The sequence below is a fragment of the Rhincodon typus genome, chromosome 38 (genome assembly GCF_021869965.1).
Source record: "Rhincodon typus isolate 14 chromosome 38, sRhiTyp1.1, whole genome shotgun sequence".
NCBI lineage: Eukaryota > Metazoa > Chordata > Chondrichthyes > Orectolobiformes > Rhincodontidae > Rhincodon > Rhincodon typus.
The window spans coordinates 10,615,852-10,639,409 of NC_063369.1; the positions used below are offsets into that span (position 1 = coordinate 10,615,852).

Here is a 23,558-nt window from a genome sequence, read left to right on the forward strand (position 1 = left end):
GACGAGTTGGACCAAAGGGTCTGTTTCCATGCCGTACATCTCTATGACTTTTCCGCAGGTTAGGGGAGTTTAAAAGTTCAAGGTGAGAGGGGAAAGTTCTAAAAAGGGACCCGAGGGGCAACTTTTTCCATACAGAGGGTGGTGCATGTATAGAATGAATTACCAGAGAAAGGGGTAGGTACAGGTACAGTTACAACATTTGGATAATTACATGACTGGGAAAGGTTTAGAAGGATATGGGTCAAACGCACGCAGACAGGACTAGTTTAGTTTGGGGAAACCTGGTCGGCATGAACGAGTTGGACCGAAGGCTCTGTTTCTGTGCTAGACGACTCTTAAGACATAGAAGGCCCAGTTCAGAGAGAAAATAAAAACTGGCTGCGTTCCACAGCAAACAAGCGCTACTGCTGGAGTTTTTCCCAATCACTTGAAACATGGAACTTGCCAGCACAAGGAGCCACTGAAGCATAAATGAGGGGACTGAACAAACAAAGGACGGATGTTGTGCTGATGGAATTAACTAAAGAGGGAGTTGGTTCATGCGGAACAGAAACAAAGGCCTGGTCCAGGAGACCACAGGGCCCAGTCTCCTGATTTACTTTCTACACAACCTGCTGTGACGTTTACCGGTGACAATTCATCTAAGGAGGTGTTTTATTGTCTGCGCCCGGATTAGGAAATCTAGGCCTTTGTTTGTCAGGTGACTGTTTGCCTCAAGAGCACGCGTGCAGGACCTGGAACACCGATAAGGCCCTGTTAGGTACAGGGTCAAAACCACCATCACCAACGACCCTCTCTTCCAACATCGCCACAAACAACTCATGGAAAGAGCTTTCATTTAACCAGTCCCTTTCACAACTTCAGGACATTCCAAAGCACTTTTTCGAAGTGTAACCACTGCCGTCATGGTGGTCAAATTACGTGGAAGTCAAAAACTCCAGAAGTAAGGTGAAAATCAAAGATGTCGATTCAGGGAAGATATTCGCCTTATCCCAGGGACAGCTCCCCTGCTCTCCTTCAGCATAGGGCCTGGGATCTTTTAGTTGCTCTTCAGGGGACAGTTCAGGCCTTAGTTTAATAGCACGCTTGGCAATGCTATGCTCCCTCATTACAGACAATCTAAATGATGTGTTCAGGTGGGTCTGGTCTGCATAATCTTCTCACTCAGATGCAAGCAACTGAACTATGGATAAACACAACTGGAGCAGAAATTCACCAATGATCCTCAGACAGCACCTTCCAAACCCCCAAACACTTCCATCTAGAAGGACAAGGGCAGCAGAATACATAGGAGCTCCACCACCTGCAAGTTCCCCTCCAAGTCACTCACCATCCTGACTTAGAAATACATCATTGTTCTTTCGGTGTCGCTGGGTCAAAATCCTGGAACTCTCTCCCTACCAGCACTGCGGGTGTCCCTACTCCAAGTGATCTGCAGCGGTTCAAGGCAGCAGCTCACCATCACCTTCTCAGGGGCAATTAGGGATGGGCAATAAATGTTGGGCCTATCCAGAGATATCCACGTCCCACAAACAAATTTAAAAACTGTCTACCCAACACAAAATCCCATAATGTAGTGAAAAATTTGAAGGTCAGATATTTCCCTGGTGTAGAAACATACTGAGGTGGGGGCCAAAGTAGTTTTAAAAAGAGGAAAAAAGATCTATTAAAAACAATAATGGCTTATTTAATATTACACTAGTCTCTGCACCACATGAAACTTGTGGAATGTCTCCTAATCTCTCAATCCAATGCAATAAATATTTCATCTTTAATGATGTATTCAGTACAGTGTGCTGAATATTCACAGATGTGAATACAGGGGGTAGCTTCCCAGCTCTAAGGCTGAACTTTGCTCCCATTGGCAATGCCCAAGAACAGGCACTGTGCCACCTTAGTGGCCCCCTTCATGAGACGGTCTACCCTCTGCCGTCCAGTGGAAACCATTTAGCCAGCAAACTGGATGCTGCAAATGAAAACCAGCAGATTACCGAACATCGATACTTTTCAGGCCATTAAAGCTCACTCCTACTGGATGCCAAAGGCGAGTTCCGAATGCCATGGGCCAATTTGTGTTTTGTTGAAACTCCTTCTCAACATTTGCAATGTCTGCCCCATCAATGTCTACACACACACACACAGTCTAACGGCAAACTGGTTCAAAAGGTCACCCTGTGCGCTATCAAACGAAATACGCACAGGCAACTTATACCCTCCATTTACAAAGCGTACTTAAAATTGAAGTCAGACAAAATAGTCAAGGCCTCTGGTTTATGATTTCTGAGAATTTATCTTTGTCATTAGGCAGGACTATAGGGGCCATACTCCGCGCCCCCCCCCCCGCCCGCCCCACTTTGGGTCCTCCACAAAAACCACAAACCAATGGCCTTACAAATAACGCACATGATTTCAGCTAGCCATTTTACTTAGACTCTGCATGACAGGATAGCACTGCAGCTGCCTAAACTACACAGTGTCATCATTCTTCTGCAGAATGAAGAAATTCAGGGTTGCGTACAGAATAGACATGAGCAGAAAAATCCAGAATGTACGCAGCATTAAGCCTCATTCCATCAGGTGAGCCACAACTGCTTAAGGCCATGTAAATTCGGGGATTTTTTCTTCCCCCTCTGTTCATGTTCAAATGTACCTATTCAGTCCAATGTGAAATGCACTGGAAGAGAAGCAACAGGATATATTAGACAGGCGACACATTAGTTTGGTGTTAAATTATGTCAATTTGTTGAACACAGCTCTACAGCACAGAAATCGCACAAGGGAGGTGGCCATTCACTCCATTGTGCTTGTACTAGTCCATTGAAACAGCAAACAAATTACTCCCACCACCTTTGCCTTGCTCACTTTGATCCTCCACATAGCCTTCACTGCTTTGAAGAGTGCAATTGCTAATTCTCTCCTTGAAACGATCCAATGATAAAGTCCATTTGCAGCAGAAAAACGTGCTTTTCTTTGGGCTGATGTTGAGTGTTCAACAGAATATGAGGATCAACGTGACTCCATGGCTGGTTCTGCAGACCAGGGTTCATTGTCGGAAAGCACCTGGCACTGAGCCTCAATGCCCAAATTTGGGAAGGGGCATCACTGGCTGGTACAGCATTCAATGCCCCATCTCTAACTGCCCTTGATAAGGTGGCAATGACCTGCCTTCTTGAACCCCAACACTCTGTCTGGTGCATGCATACCCACAGTGTTGGCAGGGAGGATTTTGATCCAGTGATAGCAATGCAGTTCCCAGTCAGGATGGTGTATGGCTAGCAGGAAAACTCAGATGGGAGCATCGACCCCTATCTGTCCTACTTATAGAATTATATGGCACAGATACAGACCCTTCAGTCCAACCAGTCCATAATCCCAAACTAACCCAGTCCCACCTGCCTGCGCTTGGCCCATATCCTTCCAAACCTTAACTATTCATGTGCTTACCCAAATGACTTTTCAACGTTGTAACTGTGGCTACATTCACCACTTCCTTGTATAAAGGAAGACAAAGCAGTCTGCTTTCCCAAGGTATCGCATGTTATTAACATTGGAGGACAGACAGGTGAAATGGATGCTTTCTGACAGGCTCATTTCGAGCTTCATCATTGCAAAGTCAAAGTTACTGGTGACCAACTGGTCTCTCCAGCTGTTTGGGGGCAAGACTGAAGCCACCATTAGATAATCCCACCATTACCTCTGCTCTCCTGCCACTGATTCCCTCCATCTCCCACCATTCGGGCTGAAACCTTCCTTCCCCTGTTTGGTGTTGAGCTTGACTTCAACCTGGTCACCACTCATCCCAATGTCTTCCACAACGCCTCCTAGCTCGGGAACCCTTAGCCCTCATCATATCCTCTGTAGACTCTGTTCTATGAATAGTCTCCTTGGCCTCACAAATTCACCTATTGCCCGAGTGCAATAACTCATACCCTGTCCCACACAGGGCCTCACTTACTAATTACCCCCCCTCAGAGGGAGCTGACGGCCTAGTGGTATTATCGCCAGACTCCAAATCCAGACGCCCAAGTGACATTCTGGGGTGCTGGGTTCAAATCCTGCCGTAGGAGGAATTTGAATTCAATAACAAAAACCTGGAATTAACAGTCTAATAACAAACGTTGTTAATTGTCATAAAAACCCATTGCTAATGTCCTTCAGGGGAGGAGATTTGGTTTCCTTACCTAGACTGACCTATATGGGAGCCCGGTCAACAATGTGATTAACTCTTAACTGCTCTCTGGGTAATCAGGGATGGACAATAAATGCAGTGCTGCCCACATCCCATGAACACATTAAAGGAACGTGACATTGGCTGTCTGCCCTCAATGAAAATGAGCTTAAACTCACCCCCCCCCACGCCCATGGTGTCATCTTACTCTATCTTTACAACGTCCCCCACCCTTCAGTTCCTGGACATTAGCCTTCAGTGCAGGCCTCAGTCCTGCCATTTGAGACACAGCCTTCAGCCAACTGCTTGCTGTTAAAATGAAACATCTTTTTCATCAAGGATTTGGTCACCTCTCCCTCCAAAGATCTCTTGGCTTTAATCCATTCCTCTATTGTGAAGCAGCTCGGGCGATTAAATGGCGAAAACGCTACACATTGCTAAAAGACAGTAAATGCTGGAGACAGCAGACAGATGCTGGACATTAATTAAATGCTTATCTCCAAAGTGGCACCAAAGGTGCTTAATTTAAAATCCTATCCGCAGGGAGGGAATAAAACTCGGAACAGACTTCAGTGCAAGGGTTTCGAGACAAAGGCTTTGAAACGCTCGAGATAATTGAGGTTTTAATTTCCTATAGATAGCAAATAAAATGGGCCAAATGGCCTCTCTAATTTGTAGCTGTCTTGTAAAGCCCATTGATTGCTAAAGACTGGATCCACCGCTGTTGGTTAAGTCTTCCCAAAGGTTCCAGTCACAATCACTATGAACAAACTGTTACCTTGGGCTTTTCTTGACTGAGAGACTATTGGTTGAGTCGTTGACCATGGTGGATAAGGAGAGGGTAGACCGAGAGTACACCTTGTTCAGCCTGGAGCCTGGAAACAAAGAGAGAAAGGCCATGGTCACGTGTCTGTAATCAGCTGTTTCAAACCTTGCCCCGCACTCAAAAAGACTCCACACCGACAAGTCAATGCATGGTTTACTTGTGCCACTCACACCTTGGAGCTGCCAGCAAAACCTAGGGTGCTGTGAAGAGTTGCCAGGTGAATGCCACATGGGTAGAGGGGTGTGCCACTCCCAGACCCGTTTGTGGCTCACAGCAGAAAGAGCAAGTTGCTCACTCAGAGGGGTGTCCCAGAATAGACCCTCACAGAGGGCGCTAAATAAAGGAAATGAAAACTGGGGATGGGGGGTGGGTCTAAAGACTCTTGCACAAACCCATCTGGTTCACTAGAGTTCTTTAGGGAGGCAAATCTGCCACCCTTACCCGGTCTGGCCTACATGTGACTCCAGACCCAGAGTGATGTGGTTGACTCTTAATTGCCCTCTGGGCAATTAGGGATGGGGCAATAAATGCTGCCCCTCATCCCACAAAATGAATTTGAAAAGTGCAGTGAATCTGTTCAAAACACTACACAAAGATTCAAACGTATTTTGAAAGTGCGCATCAGTCAATGTTTACGTCGAATGAGACATAATACACAAATGAGTAATTCAGCCCATCCTGCCCATGCCTGTATTCCTGCTTCTCCACAGGATTTCATTTACCCTCTCCCCATGCCCAACATTTACCCATCACATTTCAGCTTCCCATTAAACACACCGATAATGCTCACTCAATTGCGCCAACAAATTTGACCATCTCACCATTCCCTGGGATAAACACAAGTTCTCCTGAATTCCCTGTTGGATTTATTAGCGGCTATCTTGTATCGGCAGCTCCGAATTCACTCCCCCACCCCAATCACACTTTTAATTACCACTATCAGCTTCCTCGGAACCACTGCCTGTTCAATCCCTCTGGGCAGCTGTTGTCTCCATTGCAAAAACAGCTTTGTAAACCTGGCTTGTATCTACTCCAGCACCTCAGCATCCTTTTCTCAAACTGGAGAGCAGGCTGCACAGAGCGCTCAAGATATGTGGATCAATGTGGCCAAAAGGCTAATAGCTAGCACGGGCTTAATGGGCCGAATGGGGTCCCATTCCGCTCTGCTGCGTCGAGCAGGATGGACTCGCTCAGATTTGGCGGAAGAGAAGTGTGGGGGCACAGAGTTCAGCGGTAACCTTTCACCTTTGGGATCTGGGCTCCATCCAATGTAGGGATGGAAAAGGCGCTTCTGTTTCCCCACAGTTCTGAAATGGGCTGTAAGCTGAAATAGGCACAGAACTGCTGTCTACTTCCTCTCAAAGGACATTGTGGGTCTACCTGAAGCACATGGATAGCAGTGGTTCATGAAGGCAGCTCACTGGCACCTTGTCTTGGGGGCAGCTAGGGATGTGGACCAACCAGCAATGCCCACATCCAAGTGAATGATTAAATCCTAAACTCAGTGGGCATCAAAAACTCAGGAGGAGTCATGTCAGCAATAAAAGGGTCAGGCGGCAGTCCTTATTGGAATAGAGCACGGGTAGGAACATTTAACTGGTTACTGACTGGATACACCCAGGTTAACGCTCAATGGGAAGAGCGCCAATTCTCACCTGGATAGCACAAAGGAAGCAGAACAGAAAAGGTGAGGTGCAATTTAGCTATATCAGCACGATCCCACTAAATGGCAGAATGTACTGGAGGAGCTGAATGGCCTCCTCCTGCTGCGAAACTGCACGACACACCAAAGTGCTATTCTTTTGAGTGCTATTTAACGTGTAAAACCTTACTGTTTATAACTGTTCTTACAACAATAGGTGGGGACAGAACTTAAAGCATTTTTTGAGAATGCTCCCTCTTCAAATTTGTGGGAAAAAGAAAATCATTGAAGGGAAATAAATTCTTAAACGAAGCAACACGTCTCAGTTTTGAAATTGGCCACGTGCGCCACAGTATCCTTACTTGGGCATCACCTACTACTCTGTCACATTACAAGGGGGTGTCTCGCTTGGAGCCTCCTATCATAGTCGCAGCTGCACACTTCTGACACTAGATGGAGCTTTACATCAAAACTATTGAAAAGGAAGAATTGCATTTAAATAGCATTTCTCGCGATGATAATAGGCCCCAAAATGCCTTACAGTCCATTGTAAATTGTAATCATCACTGTAAAGTATGAAAGGTTTGAGCTTAAGGAATAAAAGGAACCTTGTTTGGTCCATTTCTCATTCTTCACAACTTTACAGCAACTGTTCAATATCATTCACTACCTCGGAATACAAAGGGATCCTTGCTACTGCTTTCATACAGACTATCCCTATGCACACTCAATGGAGTTCCTCTAACGATCTCTCTCTAAACTGCAGGCAGAATAACTTCTCTTAACCATCACAGCAACGTCTCGATCGATACCTGCAGCTTATTGGGTACAATAGTGAGGTGGTGATGTACAGCATAATATAATGGTGACAATAATAGGAGATTGGGACGAAAGGACAGAATAATCTGCACTAGCAAGTAAGGTTCTTACACAGGACAGTGTAACGTACAACAGGATAAAGAGAGATGGGCCTGGGGTCAGGCAGGACCTCGTGGGTAAGGATGGAGACCATATTACATCTAACAGACTGAGACGAGAATGTTACCATTCCAATGTGCCAAACAGACCCGACAGCCATGAGCTTATTGGCAGAAACTCGCTCTGTCTGAACACCTTATGATCTGTATGGCCTTGTACGCTTATGATCTACCTGTACTGCTCACAAAACAGAACTTTTCACTGTACTCAGATGCATGTGAAAACAATAAATCAAATCTAATCACAGCATCTTTGATTCAGGCGAAAGCACTGACAATTGAGCAGAGGCCGACGGACCATATTTGCACTCATTTTCGGCAGACATTGACAGGAGGTGCTCTACCAGTCAGCAAACAAACAAACAGACAAGAGAGCAGGGACCATCCACAGGGCCAGTCTGCCCACCCTCCTCTCCCTTCGGAGCAGGCCCGAAGCAAGCCTCTCCAGGCAGGACTCTAGTACCCACCTAGCAGACCCTTTACTGGGCTGCGGGTCAGAACAGAATCATCACGAAACACCGACGACTTGGGCCGGGGCTTCCTCCCTTTGCTCGGCGTGGTCTTCGCTCTCAGGACCTTGTCCAGATCGTCCATTATTTTGAGCTGCTGTCGCCGGAGATATTCCTGTTTGATGAAACTCTTCTCCACTTTCTCTTCCTCCGCTTGTTGCCTTCGAAAAGTTGGGAGGGGGGGAGGTGTGAAAAAATACGGCAAAACAATTAGATCTTTTCTATTAAAAAAAAACAATAATGTTGCATTCTGCTGAAAACGCTCACTTTGAAAGCTCAGATGGAAGCTATTCCTTGGCGAGTCGATCAAAGTGAGTGTTTCAGTCATGTTCGACTTTAGAAGGAGCACTAGATCAAACAGTGACCAGGAAGGTATCTCATGTAAATCCATTTAAGATTTACAAAGTTGTACACCTGTTTTATATGGTATTATGAACCCAGAAACTATTAAAACTACACAAGTCAGATCCCGTGAGAGACCACAAGATTTCTTTTAACAATTTGGTTCCTGTGGCGTCAGAACCATATTTACAAGAGGCTGCCAGTGTACTTTTAACAAAAGAAAAGAAAAAGTTTATTACACACAGAAGGTTTAAAAAAAAATTTAGAATGGTTTGAAACAGTCTTATAACTATCAGAAGTAAAGACTTAACTCCTTTAATCACAACATTATATACATCAAAACCTTGAAGGTGGATCATTCTGTTCCCACTTTCAAACTGTTCACTTAGTTGGCATGTCCCCTCTTTCACTCAGTACTATTTCTTTAGTCAATGTCTTTTTCTAGGCCCTTTAAATGAACTGCTAACATAGGTCACATATTCCTTGACAGTGTATTCCTTCAACTCTGGGGCTCATTCTTCCCTACACCAACCGATCAGGATAAACTGCTTTGATCAACATGGAGTTAACAGTGCCTTTGCAGCTATAGGCCTGTTCACTCTAACAGAAGCATAGAGACTCACTAACTAAAGGAAAACTGTTTCTTCTCCTTGTTTGTAGGCAACAGACCATTTGTTCTTGCCTTCTCTTCTACCCTTGAGGGATATTTTTGAAAAAAGGACCCATTTAAATGTAGCCAAACTCATTTTCAGACACCCTTACACCACTCAAAGTACTGGCTGCCTCCCTTTCTAACCCGCACAACATAATACAAATCAAACTTAAGACGAAATATGGTTCTGTCAACTTTAGAACACAAGCTCCTGCATAGTAATAATTATGACAATAACACCAATGTTCAACTCAAAAGGTAATGGCTCAGGAAATATTCAAGGTACATTAAGCATCACACAATCTGATATTAACAGGTGGAAAACTGAGCAGTTTTGCACAAAATCCCGATTGGGTAATGTGAAACTTGAGACATCTGGCTATTGATAATGTTATAACCAATTAGTCCAATGTAACTTGCACCTATTGCTATATGCAGTCAACCACCTCTTGTTACTCAAGTTAAGTGCCTCTTCTTGTTAGGATTTGCCAGCAATCTATCCTTTAGCACTGATAACTAAACAGGCCATTAGACTCAGTATGGAAAGGAGGGTTGGTCCATCAGTACAATAGCCTTTAGAGACCAGCGGGCACCACATAGGCCGAGATGCATCACTGCCCCTGCTAACAATGTTTCTATTTGATCTTGATAAGGCTGAATTGACCATTTGATATATTTTTTGTTACAGTGTGTTCAATCTGTTTAGGTTTTATTTTAAATCAGCGGCAGAAGCTATACAGCCCCTGATGACAATAGGCATTTTGTAATACACACCATAAAGCCTATTGCTAGTTTCATGGGGTCTTAGAATCCCAAGGAGTGGAACGGATGGCTATAGCATGAAGCAAAAACCTTTCACTCGCTTTCTTGTGCACACGGGGAGACAAGAGCTCGAAGCAAATTCCCATTCGGCCTCACCTCGTCTCCTCTTTCTTTTGCTCCTTTTCCGCATCCAACCACATGCGCCGCTTCCGGAACTCCTCTGTCCGTTTCTGCTGCTTCTCCATCAGCGCAGCTCGCTTCAGAGCCATCTCTTCCTCTGCCTTCACCTCATCCTGCAGCACATTGGGGGCAAAGCAAGGAAAGCAACTGCAACAAGCGCTCGGACCATTGTGTCAACTTCCAGAACATTCCTCAACCTCAGCATAATTCTACCAGCGTTTAAACACTCGCTGCTGTGTTACCAAGTTGGGCAGATAGCCCACTGTGGGGAGAACTGTATGTATTTTTGGGAGAATGTGAGAATGTTACTGAATACTAATCCAGACGGCCAGGCCAATAATCATAGAATCCCTACTGTGTGAAAACAGGCTCTTCGGCCTAACAAGTCCACACCGACCCTCTGAAGAGCATCCTACTCAGACCCGTTCCCCTCACCCTTTCCTTGTAAATTTTGCATTTCTTATGGCTAAAGCATCTAATCTACAGATTCCTGAATGCTACAGGCAATTTAGCATTGCCAATCCACCTAGCCTGCACATCTTTGGACTGTGGGAGGAAACCTGAGCACCTGCGCAGGCACAGGGACAGCGTGCAAACTCCACACAGCCCGAGGGTGGAATCGAACCCGGGTCCCTGGTGCTGTGAGACTGCAGTGCTAACCACTGAGCCACCGTGCCACCCTTTAACGCGAGTTCAAATCCCACCACACAGATGATGGAATTTAAATTGAAATCTAGTCTCAGTAATGGCAATCATTGACTGATCCTTGATCATCATGTTTTTGGGTTCACTAATGCCCTTTAGGGAAGGGAAGTCTGCTGTCCTTATCTGGTCTGGCCTCCACGTGACTCCAGATCCACGGCAAGGTGGCAGATGGAGTCTTATCTTCTGCTGCAAGCGGCCAAGCGAACCACTCGGGTACAAGGCCGATGAGGGATGCTGGTGTTGCTGAGACACCCACGTCTCATGAACAAGTGAAAACAAAAAGCCAACTTGACACCAGAGGAGATAAGGCTTGTCCAAATCGAAACTAAAAGGGTTGGTTTGATCTGGTCACAGTTTCTACTTCATCAGACCCTTTGTATTTACCGAGTGCACTGAAAACCTCTGTCGCCACTTCACTCACAGCCTCTCCATGTTAATAGCTGCACCAAAACCGAATCTGAATGAACATGGTTTGAAAATCTTGTTACGGACCAGATCAAACCCCCTCAAAATATATTCAGAAGATAGCCCAGACCCTAACTTTTTCTTATTTTAAAAGGAAAGTGCCAGGCGTTGCGTTCCAAATGTAATTTGATTGGTTCAAGCTACCAGATTTGAAGCAAAATACACTTTATTCATAGACTATAGTTAAAATACAACAATAGAGAGAAATTGGGATAACTTAACACTACTGGAAAACTTAACAGAATAACAGTTTATTTAACCACTAAACAGTAACTGTTCCAATATAGTAACATCCCATAAACACACCATAGGAGCAAATTACTGCAGATGCTGGAATCTGTACTGAAAACAACAAAATGCTGGAGATCACAGCGGGTCAGGCAGCTTCCATGGAGAGGGAGCAAGCTAAAGTTTCAAGTCTAGATGTCTCTTCATCAGAGCTGACTTTAGAACATAGCACAGTACAAACCCTTTGGCCCACAATGTTGTGCCAACCTATTATCCTAGTAAGATCAAACTACCCTACATTATACTATCATATTTAAGTGTGGAGGGGACAGCATTTATACAATGGGGCACAGAGTGGAGTGCCAGGAGGAGAAAGGGTACTGACAGTATATATTAAGTGATCAGAACATGAGAAGGGCAGGACAATGGTGTGTCTAACTGCCAGACTGGAAAGAACAGACAGTCCCACTGGAACTGTGGGAGGGGAGAGAGGACACGGTGACAGAGAACGTAACAAGTAAAGCCAAAAGAAAAGGAAAGAATGGGAGTCGGTTCACAATCTGAAGGTGTTGAACTCAATTCCGAATTTAATATTAAAGTCTGGCAGGTAGACACACCATTGTTCTGCCACTCTCACATTCCGATCACTTAATCTGTACTGTTACCAGCCTCTCTCCTCCAGCATAACCAATCCTCCCCCATCCTCCCAATGCATAAATGTTGCCCCCTCCACACTTCATGTCAGCTTCGATGAAGGGTTATCTAAACTCGAAGCGTTAACTTGCTTTCACTCCATGGATGCTGCTTGACCCACTGTGATTCTTGTTTCCCATAAGCACACCCTTGGCAAAGGCAAATTCAGTAAAACAGATTGTCTCACGTGGGAGACCGAGAGCAAAAGAGAGAAAGAGAGAAGCAGGGAGAGATGTACTGCAGCTTCCAAACCCAGCTTCAAGACCCCAGCAACTTCAACTGAAAAACGCTAAAAATCCTGATTCTGGGGGAACTTGACCCCCAAACATTCCAGCTGCTTCTAATTGCTCCAACTTTTTAAAAAAAAAACACAAGGCCTCACAAGCTGTTTATTGGATTTAAATAGACAGCTCTGCACCTCGGTCTTAAAATGTCTCTCCAAAAACAAAACCAGAACCAAACTCACCTCTTAAAGCCCGAATCATCACAATCTGCAGCAACATCACAGGAAAATGAGGAAGGATTACTGGACCTGAAACATTAACTCTGCGTCCCCTCTCTCCCTCTCTCCCCCCCTCCCCCCCCCCCCCCCTCCCTCTCTCTCTCCCCCCCCCCTCCCTCCCTCCCTCCCTCCCCGCAGAAGCTGCCAGACCTGCTGCGTTTCTCCAGCAATTTCCAGTTTTGTTCCAGCTCTTGGTTTCATCACAGGAATGTCACATCATCCTCAGCTGAGCACACATCATCCCTGGACCATCATCCCGGAATTCTCGAGCTTGTTACATTTTGGGAGAACCAGGGAGGACAGGAAGTGCAGCTGTGATAGGAGCAAGCCCCATCTCAAAAATACTGAGGGGTATAGATAAAGTTAATGGCAGGTGTCTTTTCCCTTGGGTGGGGGATTTCTAGACTAAGGGGTGCATTTTTAAAGGGAGAGTGGAGAAAAAGACACGAAGGGCAATTTTTATTTTACACAGAGGGTGGTTCATATGTGGAATGAACTTTCAGAGGAAGTGGTAGATGCGGGTACAGTTACAACATGTAAAAGGCATTTAGATAATTACGTCAATAAGAAGTGTTTGAAGGGATATGGGCCAGGAGCAGGCAGGTGGGACTAGTTCAGTTTGGGATTATGGTTAGCATGGACTGGTTGGACCGAAGGGTCTGTTTCCGTGCTGTATGACTGTATGGCTCCACAACAGCCATCTGCAATCAACAAAGATCAATTCCACTCGATGGAAAGGTTTCCATTTTGTACATTTAGCGGGTTCCTCTTTCGCTAACAACAGTAAAGATGGCTGGTGGGTCAGCCGAGTTTGAGAATGGCGTACAAGGACTCAGGGTGGCACAGCGGCTCACCGCTGCCTCACAGCACCAGAGATCTGGGTTTGATTCCACCCTCGGGCGACTGTCTGTGCGGAGTTTGCACATTCTCCCCGGGTCTGCGTGGGTTTGCTCCGGTTTCCTCCCACAATCCAAAGACGTGCAGGTTAGGGTGGATTGGCCATGGGAAATTGCCCCGTAGTGTCCAGAGGTGTGCAGGCAAGATGGATTGGCAATGGAAAATGAAGGGCTACAGGGAGAGTATAGGGGCCTGGGTCTGGGTGGGATGGTCTTTGAAGGGTCAGTTTGAATTCAACGGGCTAATTGGCCTGTTCCCACACTGTAGGCATTCTAACTGAGTTACACTGGTTACACTGAGACATTACCTTCTTGATCGAGGCGGCTCAGGTAACCAGCTCTCACTTGCTCCTCATTTCTCACTCATCTGTGAGCAGTTTTATGGACTTGGGATTTTTGCGAAAGTTTCTCCTCACCACAGTTAACAAACCAGTGTGTCAACCCCAATTTAAACACTGAAAACACCAGGTAGCTTTAAATATGCGTAAACTGACACAGAAATCTTGAAAGACAGCCATGCAGATAAACAGGATAAAGTCAAGTTTAATTGTTCTCCAAGAGGACAAAATGGGAAGTTGACAGCGGGTGTTTTTATTCGTTCATGGGATGTGGAGGTGTCGCTGGCTAGGCCAACATTTATTGCCCATCCCTAGTTGCCCAGAGGGCAGTTAAGAGTCAACCACATTGCTGTGGTTCTGGAGTCACATGTAGGCCCGACCAGGTAAGGATGGCAGTTTCCTTCCCTAAAGGGCATTAGTGAACCAGATGGATTTTTACAATCAACAATGCTCACCAAATCTGGAATTAAAATCTATCTCAACATGCCCATCGGCAACGCTCCACTTTCCTGACCAAATGAGAAATTGTGTGAACACCCATTGTTACAGAGCAGAAGGAGATCATTCAGCCCATCAGTCTGGTGCCAAGCCCCTGCTCCTTCCAATATCCCTACACACCATTTCCATCTAAATAATCATCCAAAGCCCTCTGCTGAAGCCTCGATTGAACCTGCCCACTTTGAAGTTTACGTCACAGGTAGACAGGGTGGTTAAGAAGACATTTAGCACGCTTGCCTTCATTGCTCAGACCATTCAGTAAAGGAGTTGGGACGTCATGTTGAGGTTATACAGGACGTTGGTGAGGCCTCTTCTGGAGTACTGTGTCCAGTTCTGGTTGCCCTGTTATAGGAAGGATGCTATTAAACTAGAAAGGGTTCAGAAAAGATTTACCAGGATGTTGCCGAGTCTGGAGGGCTTGAGTTATGGGCAGAGGCTGAATTGGCTGGGACTTCTTTCACTGGAGCATAGGTTGAGTGGTGACCTTTATAGAGGTTTAACATGGTGAGGGGCACAGATAAGGTGAATGGCAGCTGTCTTTTCCCTAGGGTGGGGGCATATTTTTAAAGTGAGAGGAGATAGATTTTAAAGGGGCAACTTTTGTCATTACACAGAGTGGTTTGTGTGTGGAATGAACTGCCCGAGGAAGTGGTGGATGTGGGTACAGTTGCAACATTTAAAAGACATTTGGCTAAGTACATGAATAGGAAGGGTTTGGAGGGATAGTGGGCCAGGAGCAGGCAGGTGGGATGAGTTTAGTTTGGGAACATGGTCAGTATGGACTGAAGGGTCTGTTTCCGTGGTGCATGGCTCTATGACCTCCTGCGTGAAAACGTTGTCTCTCACATCATTTTGAACCTATCCCTTCTCGTACTTATTCCTTTAATGAGCGGACCTTCCCAATGTGATGATTTGTACGTTTTCGTTCAACAGACATTCCACCACCAACCCCCTCCTATGTCTAATATTTTTATAACTGGTGAACATGTATCCAAAGAAAATTTAAAACTAAACCATTAGTATTAGCCCCGTGATCACACTGCTGGGTCTGCCTTGCTGCCGTAACTCTTGTTGCTATTTTACATTCCGCCAACTCTGATCATCAAATCATAGAATCCCCACAGTGTGGAAACAGGCCATTCGGCCCAACAAGTCCACACTGATCCTCTGAAGAACGTCCCACCCAGAGCCATCCCCCACACTATCCCTGTAACCCTGCATTTCTCATGGATAATCCAATTAGCCTGCACAATCCCTGGACACTGCAGGGTTATTTAGCACGGCCAATCCACCCTAACCTGCACATCTTTGGACTGTGGGAGGAATCCCACACAGACACGAGGAGAACGTGCAAACTCCACACAGACAGTCGCCCGAGGGTGGAATCGTACTGGAGTCCTTGGTGCTGTGAGGCAGCAGTGCCAACCACTGAGCCACCGTGCTGCCCTGCCCCGATTCCTTCACTGTTCAGCCTGAAAAACAAAGACCTTTCCCAGGTCTCTGCCGACAGTAGTTGATCGTTCTTAAAGGAAGCCCCACAACTCAGGAATGGCCTTCACAATCCAGGCCATGGGAAAGCAGCTGGTACAATCTATGGATCAGTTTGGAAATGTAGTCACTGTTGTGACAAAGCAGCCCATTCATGCACAGCAAGATCCCACAAACAGCAACGCAAGATAAATCTGACATTAGCTCACGTCAGTTTGAAGGGTAAGTATTGATCAGGCACTGGCAAAGAATTTCCCTGCTCCTCTTCAAAATGGCACAGTGGGATCAACACAAGGGACTCGGTTTAACATCTCATTTAAAAAGTGTCCCCTCCTCAAGGTCAGCACTCCCTCGGTGATGCTGGGTCCAGCCCAGATAATGTCAGCTGTGGCTCAGTCGTCATCGCCCCATGCAAAGGTTGAAGCCTACCCACCCGCCCAACCAAAGGTCGAACCGAGTCCCTATCCGCCAACCCAGTCAAGGCCTACCCCCACCCCCACCCCCACTCCCCAAAGGTTGAGGTCTACCCCCCCCCACCACCCAAAAGTCGAGGCCTAGCCCCTAACGCCCAAAGGTTGGGGCATACTTCCTCCCCAAAAGTCGAGGCAGTGCAGCTCTGAGCTGTGATTGTACAGGTCAGATATTAAACCAAGGCCCTCTTGCCTGTCTGAGCAGACACAAAGTATCCAGTGACGGCCTTTTGAAGAGAATCCGGGAATTCTCCAAGGGTGCACGATCAAAATGGAGAAAGAAAAAAAAAGACGACCTGGTCATTATCACCTTGCTGTTGTGGGAGCTTGCTGTGCACAAATTGGCTGACACGTTTCCTACGTCACAGGAAAAATGATAACTCTTCAAAAAAAAAAAAAAAAAAAAAAAAAAAAAAAAGCCGAGTGGCTGTGGTGTGCTTTGTTACTGATGGTGTTATTCAAATGCTCAACTTTCTTTCTTGTCTGTGTGGGATTTGAGCCCGACCTTCTGAATCAGACAGGCATGTACTACCCACGGGGTTAAGGCTGACTCAATGATGGCGTTAAAAAAAAAATACTCCTGCTGTACAAATAGAGTTATATCCCACAGATGCTCTGTTAGTCAGCATTCTTAAAGCAGTTATTAGCGTGCCACTGATTTGTACTTTCTATTAACCAAGCCAACATTTTCAAATCACCTCATTATTTTAGTATTACAGGATAAACCGGTTAAAAAATTAAATCCTGTACAACCGAAACTGCATTGATTCATCACATACTTCTCCCACACAACCAGTGGGGACTAAATTTGTTATAAGTGGCTAGGGAACTCAAGTGGGGAAGCTGGAGTGATTAAATTTTCAGAGCCAGTTATAATTGGGAATGCAGTACCCGAAAGGACGGTGCAAATAGATTTAGTCATTTTTAAAATATGCATTTGAGTAGCGACCATTCACAGGACTATAGGGAAAGGAACGAGAGCGAATCAGACAAATCAAATCTCATTTTCAAAGGGCTGGCACAGGCTCGACAGGCCAAATAGTCTCCCTTTCTGTGCCGAACTGTGCTCTGTTAGGAAGGCATCTACTTGGTGACCTTCAAGTTCTTTCTTAGAACAAAATCGGTTCAAAGGATTGCCCACGAGAGGTCAAATGGTCTGACCCATGTCACTTTGTGTCCAAGGCTCAGTGATCTGAGATAAGGAGCTGCTCTCTACCAAGGCTGGGTGATCCCAAGATAGGAACAGTATGTACACAAGCTTTTAATCGCTAACCACACTCCAAACTGAACCCGATTTGAAATTGGCCTTCATTTGCAACTCAAAAAAGTTGACATTTCTGGCAATGAGGCCCAATAGTGTTTTCTTAAATTCTAAATTAGTAATTACAGAGCTGGCCTGACCAACAGATTCGGAGTTATGCAGCACGGAAACAGACCCTTCGGTTCGACTTGTCTGCTGTGCTGCACATGCTCCCAAACTAAACTAGTCCCATTTACCTCATATCCCTCTAAACCGTTCCTGTCTATGTACCCATCCAGATGCCTTTTAAAATGTTGTAATTGTACCAGCCTCCACCACTTCCTCTGGCAGCTCATTCCATACATACACCACTCTCTGTGTGACAAAGTTGCCCCAGAGGTCCCTTTTAAATCTTTCCCCTCTCACCTTAAACTTATGCCCTCTAGCTTTGGCCTCCCTCACCCAGGGAAAAGACAATGTCTATTTACCTTATCTACGACCCTCATGATTTTATAAACCTCTACAAGGCCACCCCTCAGCCTCCAATGCTCCAGGGAAAATAGCCCGAGCCTATTCAACCTCTCTATATCTCAAACCCTCCAGTCCTGGAAACATCCTTGTAAGTCTTTTTTGCACCCTTTCCAACTTAGTAATATGCTACCTCTAGCTGGGAGACCGGAACTGTATGCAGTATTCCAAAAGTGGCCTCACCAACATCCTGTAAAGCTGCAACATGGCACCCCAACTCCTATACTCAATGCTCTCACTAATGAAGGCAAGCATGATATTAAACAAAATGAATCAAATCAAAAGACATTTTGTCTGCACTAAGTATATGGCATTGGATAGGGCTCTTGTGGCACAATGATAGTGTCCCTGTTGCTGAGTCAGGAGGCCCGCTTGCTCCAGAGGTATTTCATGACATGTCTAATAAACTGAAATTATTCGTAAGACACATTGTTATACTTGCCAAAAGCAGGATGACTATGTGCTCTTTGACCACAATTGCCAGTGAGAGACAAGTTTATCACATTTCTTTACAACCTCGGATCATATAGCTCAGTCTATCCTCTGTTATGATGGCTTTCATGAACAGTCTTTACTCTACGTAGCCGCCTAAATCCCATCTCTCTTCATGCGCCAGGTATCAACTCATTCATATTCCATAAGCAATTCCGTATTCCAATCTATTCATATTCCAGTGTCCCATCCACATGTACTTCGTCTTATAGCAACGAGCATAGCTGTCTTAAATTTCATATTGTAACTGTCCTCTAATCTGGCATCTTGCATATTCCCAATTCCGTCACCAACTTCCCTAGAGGTGCAAACTCTGGAATTTTCTCTCCAAACCTCTCCAGCTCTTTGACTATGACTTTGGTCCCAATATCTCCTCGTGGGTAAACCATCGCACCTGTTTTAGGTGGAAGATTGGACAGGCTTTATGATTGGCCGGTTATCCTCAATGGCCCATATGCTGACAGCCCAGTAAACACAACTACTTTAACAACAACGCGCATTTATATAGCCCCTCATACATTCCAAGACCGGCATCAAACAATTTGACACCCGAGTCACATATAAAGGGATATTTGGACAAATAACCAAAAATTGATTTTGTCAGAGGGACTGGGTGGGAAGCTGAACCTTCTCCCTTGACATGGGGAGTTTTAGAAAAGCATTCAAAAGTACACTCATGCCTCATACACAGAAGTTGGTCATTGTGAATGAACTGAGGCAACGAGGCTGTGTTCAAACTGGGCGCCCAGTACAACTGCCTCATGTTCCTGGCGAGAGGGAGGAGACGGATAACGTGACAAGGACAGAAGTAAAAGTTCACCAACCTTGTAGAAGAAACCAACAGACCTCTGTTCAGGGTCCACCTGGTCGCTCACAGAGTCCCCAACCTTCTCTAATCCATCCTCACCTTCCTCATGGCCTTTCAAGGAAGACAACGGTATCTCGATTAAACTAGTCCTTTTAACGGCGGGGGAATTGTCCTTTCGCCCAGCATCAGGCTGCTCATCTGGCTGGCCACCCGGTTTCCGGGCTACGACTGGCCCCACGGGCCTGAGGTTACCTTCGTTTTCGAGGTCAAAGGGCGGCTCATCTCTCTCCGGCGCCGAAGGCTCGTCCACCAGGCCTCCGCAGCCCGCCAGGGGCCCGACCGGCCTCTGCTTGGGCCGCACGTCGAGGTCCGGCTCTTCGTCGTCCTCGCCGAAGCAAATGGAAGACTTGGTCTGGACGGTGACCTGGCTCGGCGAGAACTTTCGGAGGTGAGGTAAGGAGTCCACGTTCTGCGGGGGGGTGAGGACGCGGGTCAAAGGTGTGATCTTCAGCTCGGCGGGCCGGGAATGCCTCGGGCTCTTGGGAGGGGGGGCACTGGCCTTCTTCTGGCCGGACTGCGGCGAGCGCGTTCCGGAGGAAACCGGCTTGCGCGAGGGAGAGGGCGACGGAGACGAGAACTCGGCTGAGCGCGATGGCCTCTGCGAGGAGGCGGCGGCGGCGGCTTTGGGAACGGGGATTACCCAGGCCTGCATGTTTTTCTTCTCCATCAGGCTTTCCTGTTGCTGGGCCAAGCGCTGCATGTCGATCTGAAGTGAGGACAGCGCCGAGTTGAGTTTGGCGACGGCGTTGTTGTACTCCCCAATATCCGCATCCACCTCGGGCTCTTTGGGAGACTCTGGCCGTCTCAGTTTGGTGTCTTTTCCTCCCAAGTTCCCACCAGAACTTTCCTCCTCATGGTCTCTTTCCAAAGCCCTGCCATCCTGGCCCTTGAATTCGGGCTGTGTTGGGCTTTCATTTTCCTCTTCATCCTCGATTTTGGACAACCTTTCCTCCAGGGATAGCTTCCTCTTGTCTTCACCGGCTGAGGCTCCATTCTCCGGCTCTCCCCCTTCCTCTTTCTTTTTCAACTGCAGGAACGCGCTCTTGCCCAGTCTCTGCCGATGCTTTGCGAAAATGGCCTCGATTCGCTTCTTCTGGGCCTCGATGGCTCGCCGTTTCTCCTCCAGTCGTATTCCCAGCTGGGTCATCTCGGAAGCCAGGGCTTGGTTTTGGCTGGGGCTCTCATCAGCAGGTCTCTGAACCCAGGATGCCATTTGCTGGTCGTTGAGCTCCGAGCTGTCTGGCGTCGTCTTCTGAGAGCTGCTCAATTTGGAGTCTGGCGCGCTCATCTTCTTCATCTTCCTCTCGGCGAAGCTGGTCATCTTCACACTGGATCCCGAAGAGGCCACGCTCTCGGCCTGCGAGCTGAGGGAGCTGAGGCAGGAGGTGCACTCGTCCTTGCTGGCGTAGTCCTTCTCCTCCTGGGCCGGCCTCGAAGAGTCCTCGCCATCCGACTCCAAGCTGTTGTCCCTCAGAACAGAGTCGTCGTCCCGAGAGAAGTTCCCGTCTTCAGACGGAGCAGCTCCGCTGTTCATCTGGTCCTCAGAGGTGAGGACCCCAGACTCTTGACTTTTGTAGGAAGGGTAGAGGTCAAGTTTGGATTGGCTGGTCTTGGGCTTTAGAAAGTCTTCAGCCAAATCAGGCCTGTGGAGGAAGAAGCCATCTGGTGCACCCTCAGGACGGAGCCTGGGCTCTAGTTTATCTGTATTGTGGATTATCTTCAGCGCCTCTTCGATGGTTGGTAGCTCCGTGCAGTTGCTATGATCGCCAGCCACCCCGTTTTCAACGGGCAGGTGGCGCTCGCTCTCAGCCACCTTACTGGGCAACAGCGAGACCTTCCTGGCTGCCCTCGGAGATGTGATTGGCCCGTTCCCGCTCCCGAGATCCTCCCTCGCTCGATGACCGACTGCCTCTTCCGAGGAATTGTCACTAGGCTGTGGTAGACAGTTGTGAGACCGGTATGTGTTGGGGGTCAGGCTATCAGAGCTCACCGACCTCATCAATCCAACAGGATTACCCATGACAATGTCCACGTCGCTGTCCAATCCAAAGGGAATGCTGAAGGACACAGCTTGGGACAATGGCCTTAGAGAGAGACAAAGAGAGATAGCAATGAATATTATGGCTTATCAAAGTGGTGTGTTAAAAGCAGAGAGGTTGTCATAGAATCCCTACGGTGCGGAAAGAGGCCATTTGGTCCATTGAGTCTACACTGACCGTCCGAAAAGCATCGCACCCAGACCCACCACCCTCCCCACCGTATCCCTGTAACCCTCCATATCCCATGGCTAATCCACCTAGTCTGCACATCCCTAAACACTACATGGCAATTTAGCATGGCCCATCCACCCTAACCTGCACATAAATCATAGATCATAGAATCCCGACAGTGTGGAAACAGGCCCGTCGGCCCAACAAGTCCACACCGACCTTCACAGCATTCCACCCAGACCCATCCCCCTGTAACCCACCTAATCTCCACATCCCTGAACACTACGGGCAATTTAGCATGGCCAATCCACCCTAACCTGCACATCTTTGGACTGTGGGAGGAAACCCAAGCAGACACAGGGAGAATGTGCAAACTCCACACAAACAGTCGCCTGAGGGTGGAATTGAACCCGGGTCCCTGGCACAGAGAGGCAGCAGGGCTAAGCGCTGAGCCACCGTGCCGTCCCTCATTTCAAATACAGGTTAAGAGATCGGTTCCAAAACAAGGAAAGGAAATTATTGGGGTTTAGATACAATAATCATCAACATTCCTTCCCTGGGAAGGAAATGAAAACAAATGACTTGGAATTATTTCTGGGGATTTGGACCAATATGATAGTGGGTGATTAAGAATCGTAGAAGAATCATAGAATCCCTACAGTGTGGAAACAGGCCCTTCGGCCCAACAAGTCCACACTGACCCTTGGAGCATCCCACCCAGACCCATCCCCCCATAACCCACCTAAGCTACACATCCCTGAACACTACAGGAAATTTAGCATGGCCAATCCACCTAACCTGATTAAAGAGGAGCCATGTGTCTTTCTCACCTTGTCGCGGTTTGGTGAGGAGGGTTTTGATTTGATCAGGTAAATTGAAATCGACCGCACATTTGGCCCATCATGACCGAGCCAGCGGATTCCAAAAAAAAACCCACTAATCTCACCTTCCTGCTCTTGACCTCTGCCGAGAGGCATCAGAATAAAAAGGGGAGGGAGGGGGCCACACAAAATTGTCGGTTGTGAGCGAACGCAAGTTTAAAAAAAAAAGAACTTAACTCGCAGGTTGGCAGGCAGTGTCAGAAGAAAGCCTAACCACAACAAACCATTTATTGGACAAGAGGAGGAGCAGACAGCGTAACCCACTCTGCACCAGAGATGATTGATGACAACAGATTGAGCAGTTTGAGCCTAAACTCTCTGGAGTTTAGGAGCGTGAGTGGAGATCGAACTGAGGTACACCAAATGTGGAAGGGCATTGATACAGTAGAGGTAGAAAGCATGGTTTCTTGTGTGAGGCAATCTAGAATGACAGGTCATTATTTGACGAGAAGGGGTAGCAGATTTAAAACAGAGATGAGGAAGAAATTACATCTCAACTATGAAACTATGGAACTCACTTTCACAGAGTGCGGTGGATGCTGGAAACTTAGAGTAGATTTAAAGCTGAGACGGATTTGTAATCACCGATGGGTTAAAGGGTTATGGGGAGCAGACAGGAACATGGATTTGAGGCCTAGATGAGATCAGCCATGATTGTATCCAATAGCGGAGCAGGTTCTAGGGGCCGAATGGCCTACTCCAGCTCCTAGATCTTATCTTCCTCGATTCCCTCTCGGAGTTGATACCTGCTGGTGGCAGGAACTTAATGCTGGAAACGTTTTCGATTCAACTTCACCTCTCCCTCCCCCAAAATCAGTGAATTCAATTCCTAGTTTTATATTTAAAAACAAAAAAACTGGATACGTTTTCCTGCACTGAGTGAAGCAGCTTAATTTAGAAAGTCACGAGGAACACTTACATCTGGGCCGCTGCTCTATTTTCTTTTGTATGTGAAAGTAGACCATTTCTCATGGGAGCATGCGGGGAACCTTAGCAAC

General features: G+C 46.8%; 1 protein-coding gene across 1 annotated transcript in view; it reads right to left on the reverse strand.

Annotated features, from left to right (window-relative positions):
• camsap3 (calmodulin regulated spectrin-associated protein family, member 3) overlaps nucleotides 1-23,558 on the reverse strand; it is a 188,081-nt gene that overhangs the window by 9,443 nt on the left and 155,080 nt on the right. The window contains exons 11-14 of the mRNA XM_048618013.1: nucleotides 19,426-21,553; nucleotides 10,035-10,171; nucleotides 8,081-8,283; nucleotides 4,947-5,043 (exon numbers count right to left, since the gene is read on the reverse strand). Coding sequence (XP_048473970.1) covers nucleotides 4,947-5,043; nucleotides 8,081-8,283; nucleotides 10,035-10,171; nucleotides 19,426-21,553 — 2,565 coding nt within the window. The remainder of the gene's footprint in view (nucleotides 1-4,946; nucleotides 5,044-8,080; nucleotides 8,284-10,034; nucleotides 10,172-19,425; nucleotides 21,554-23,558) is intronic.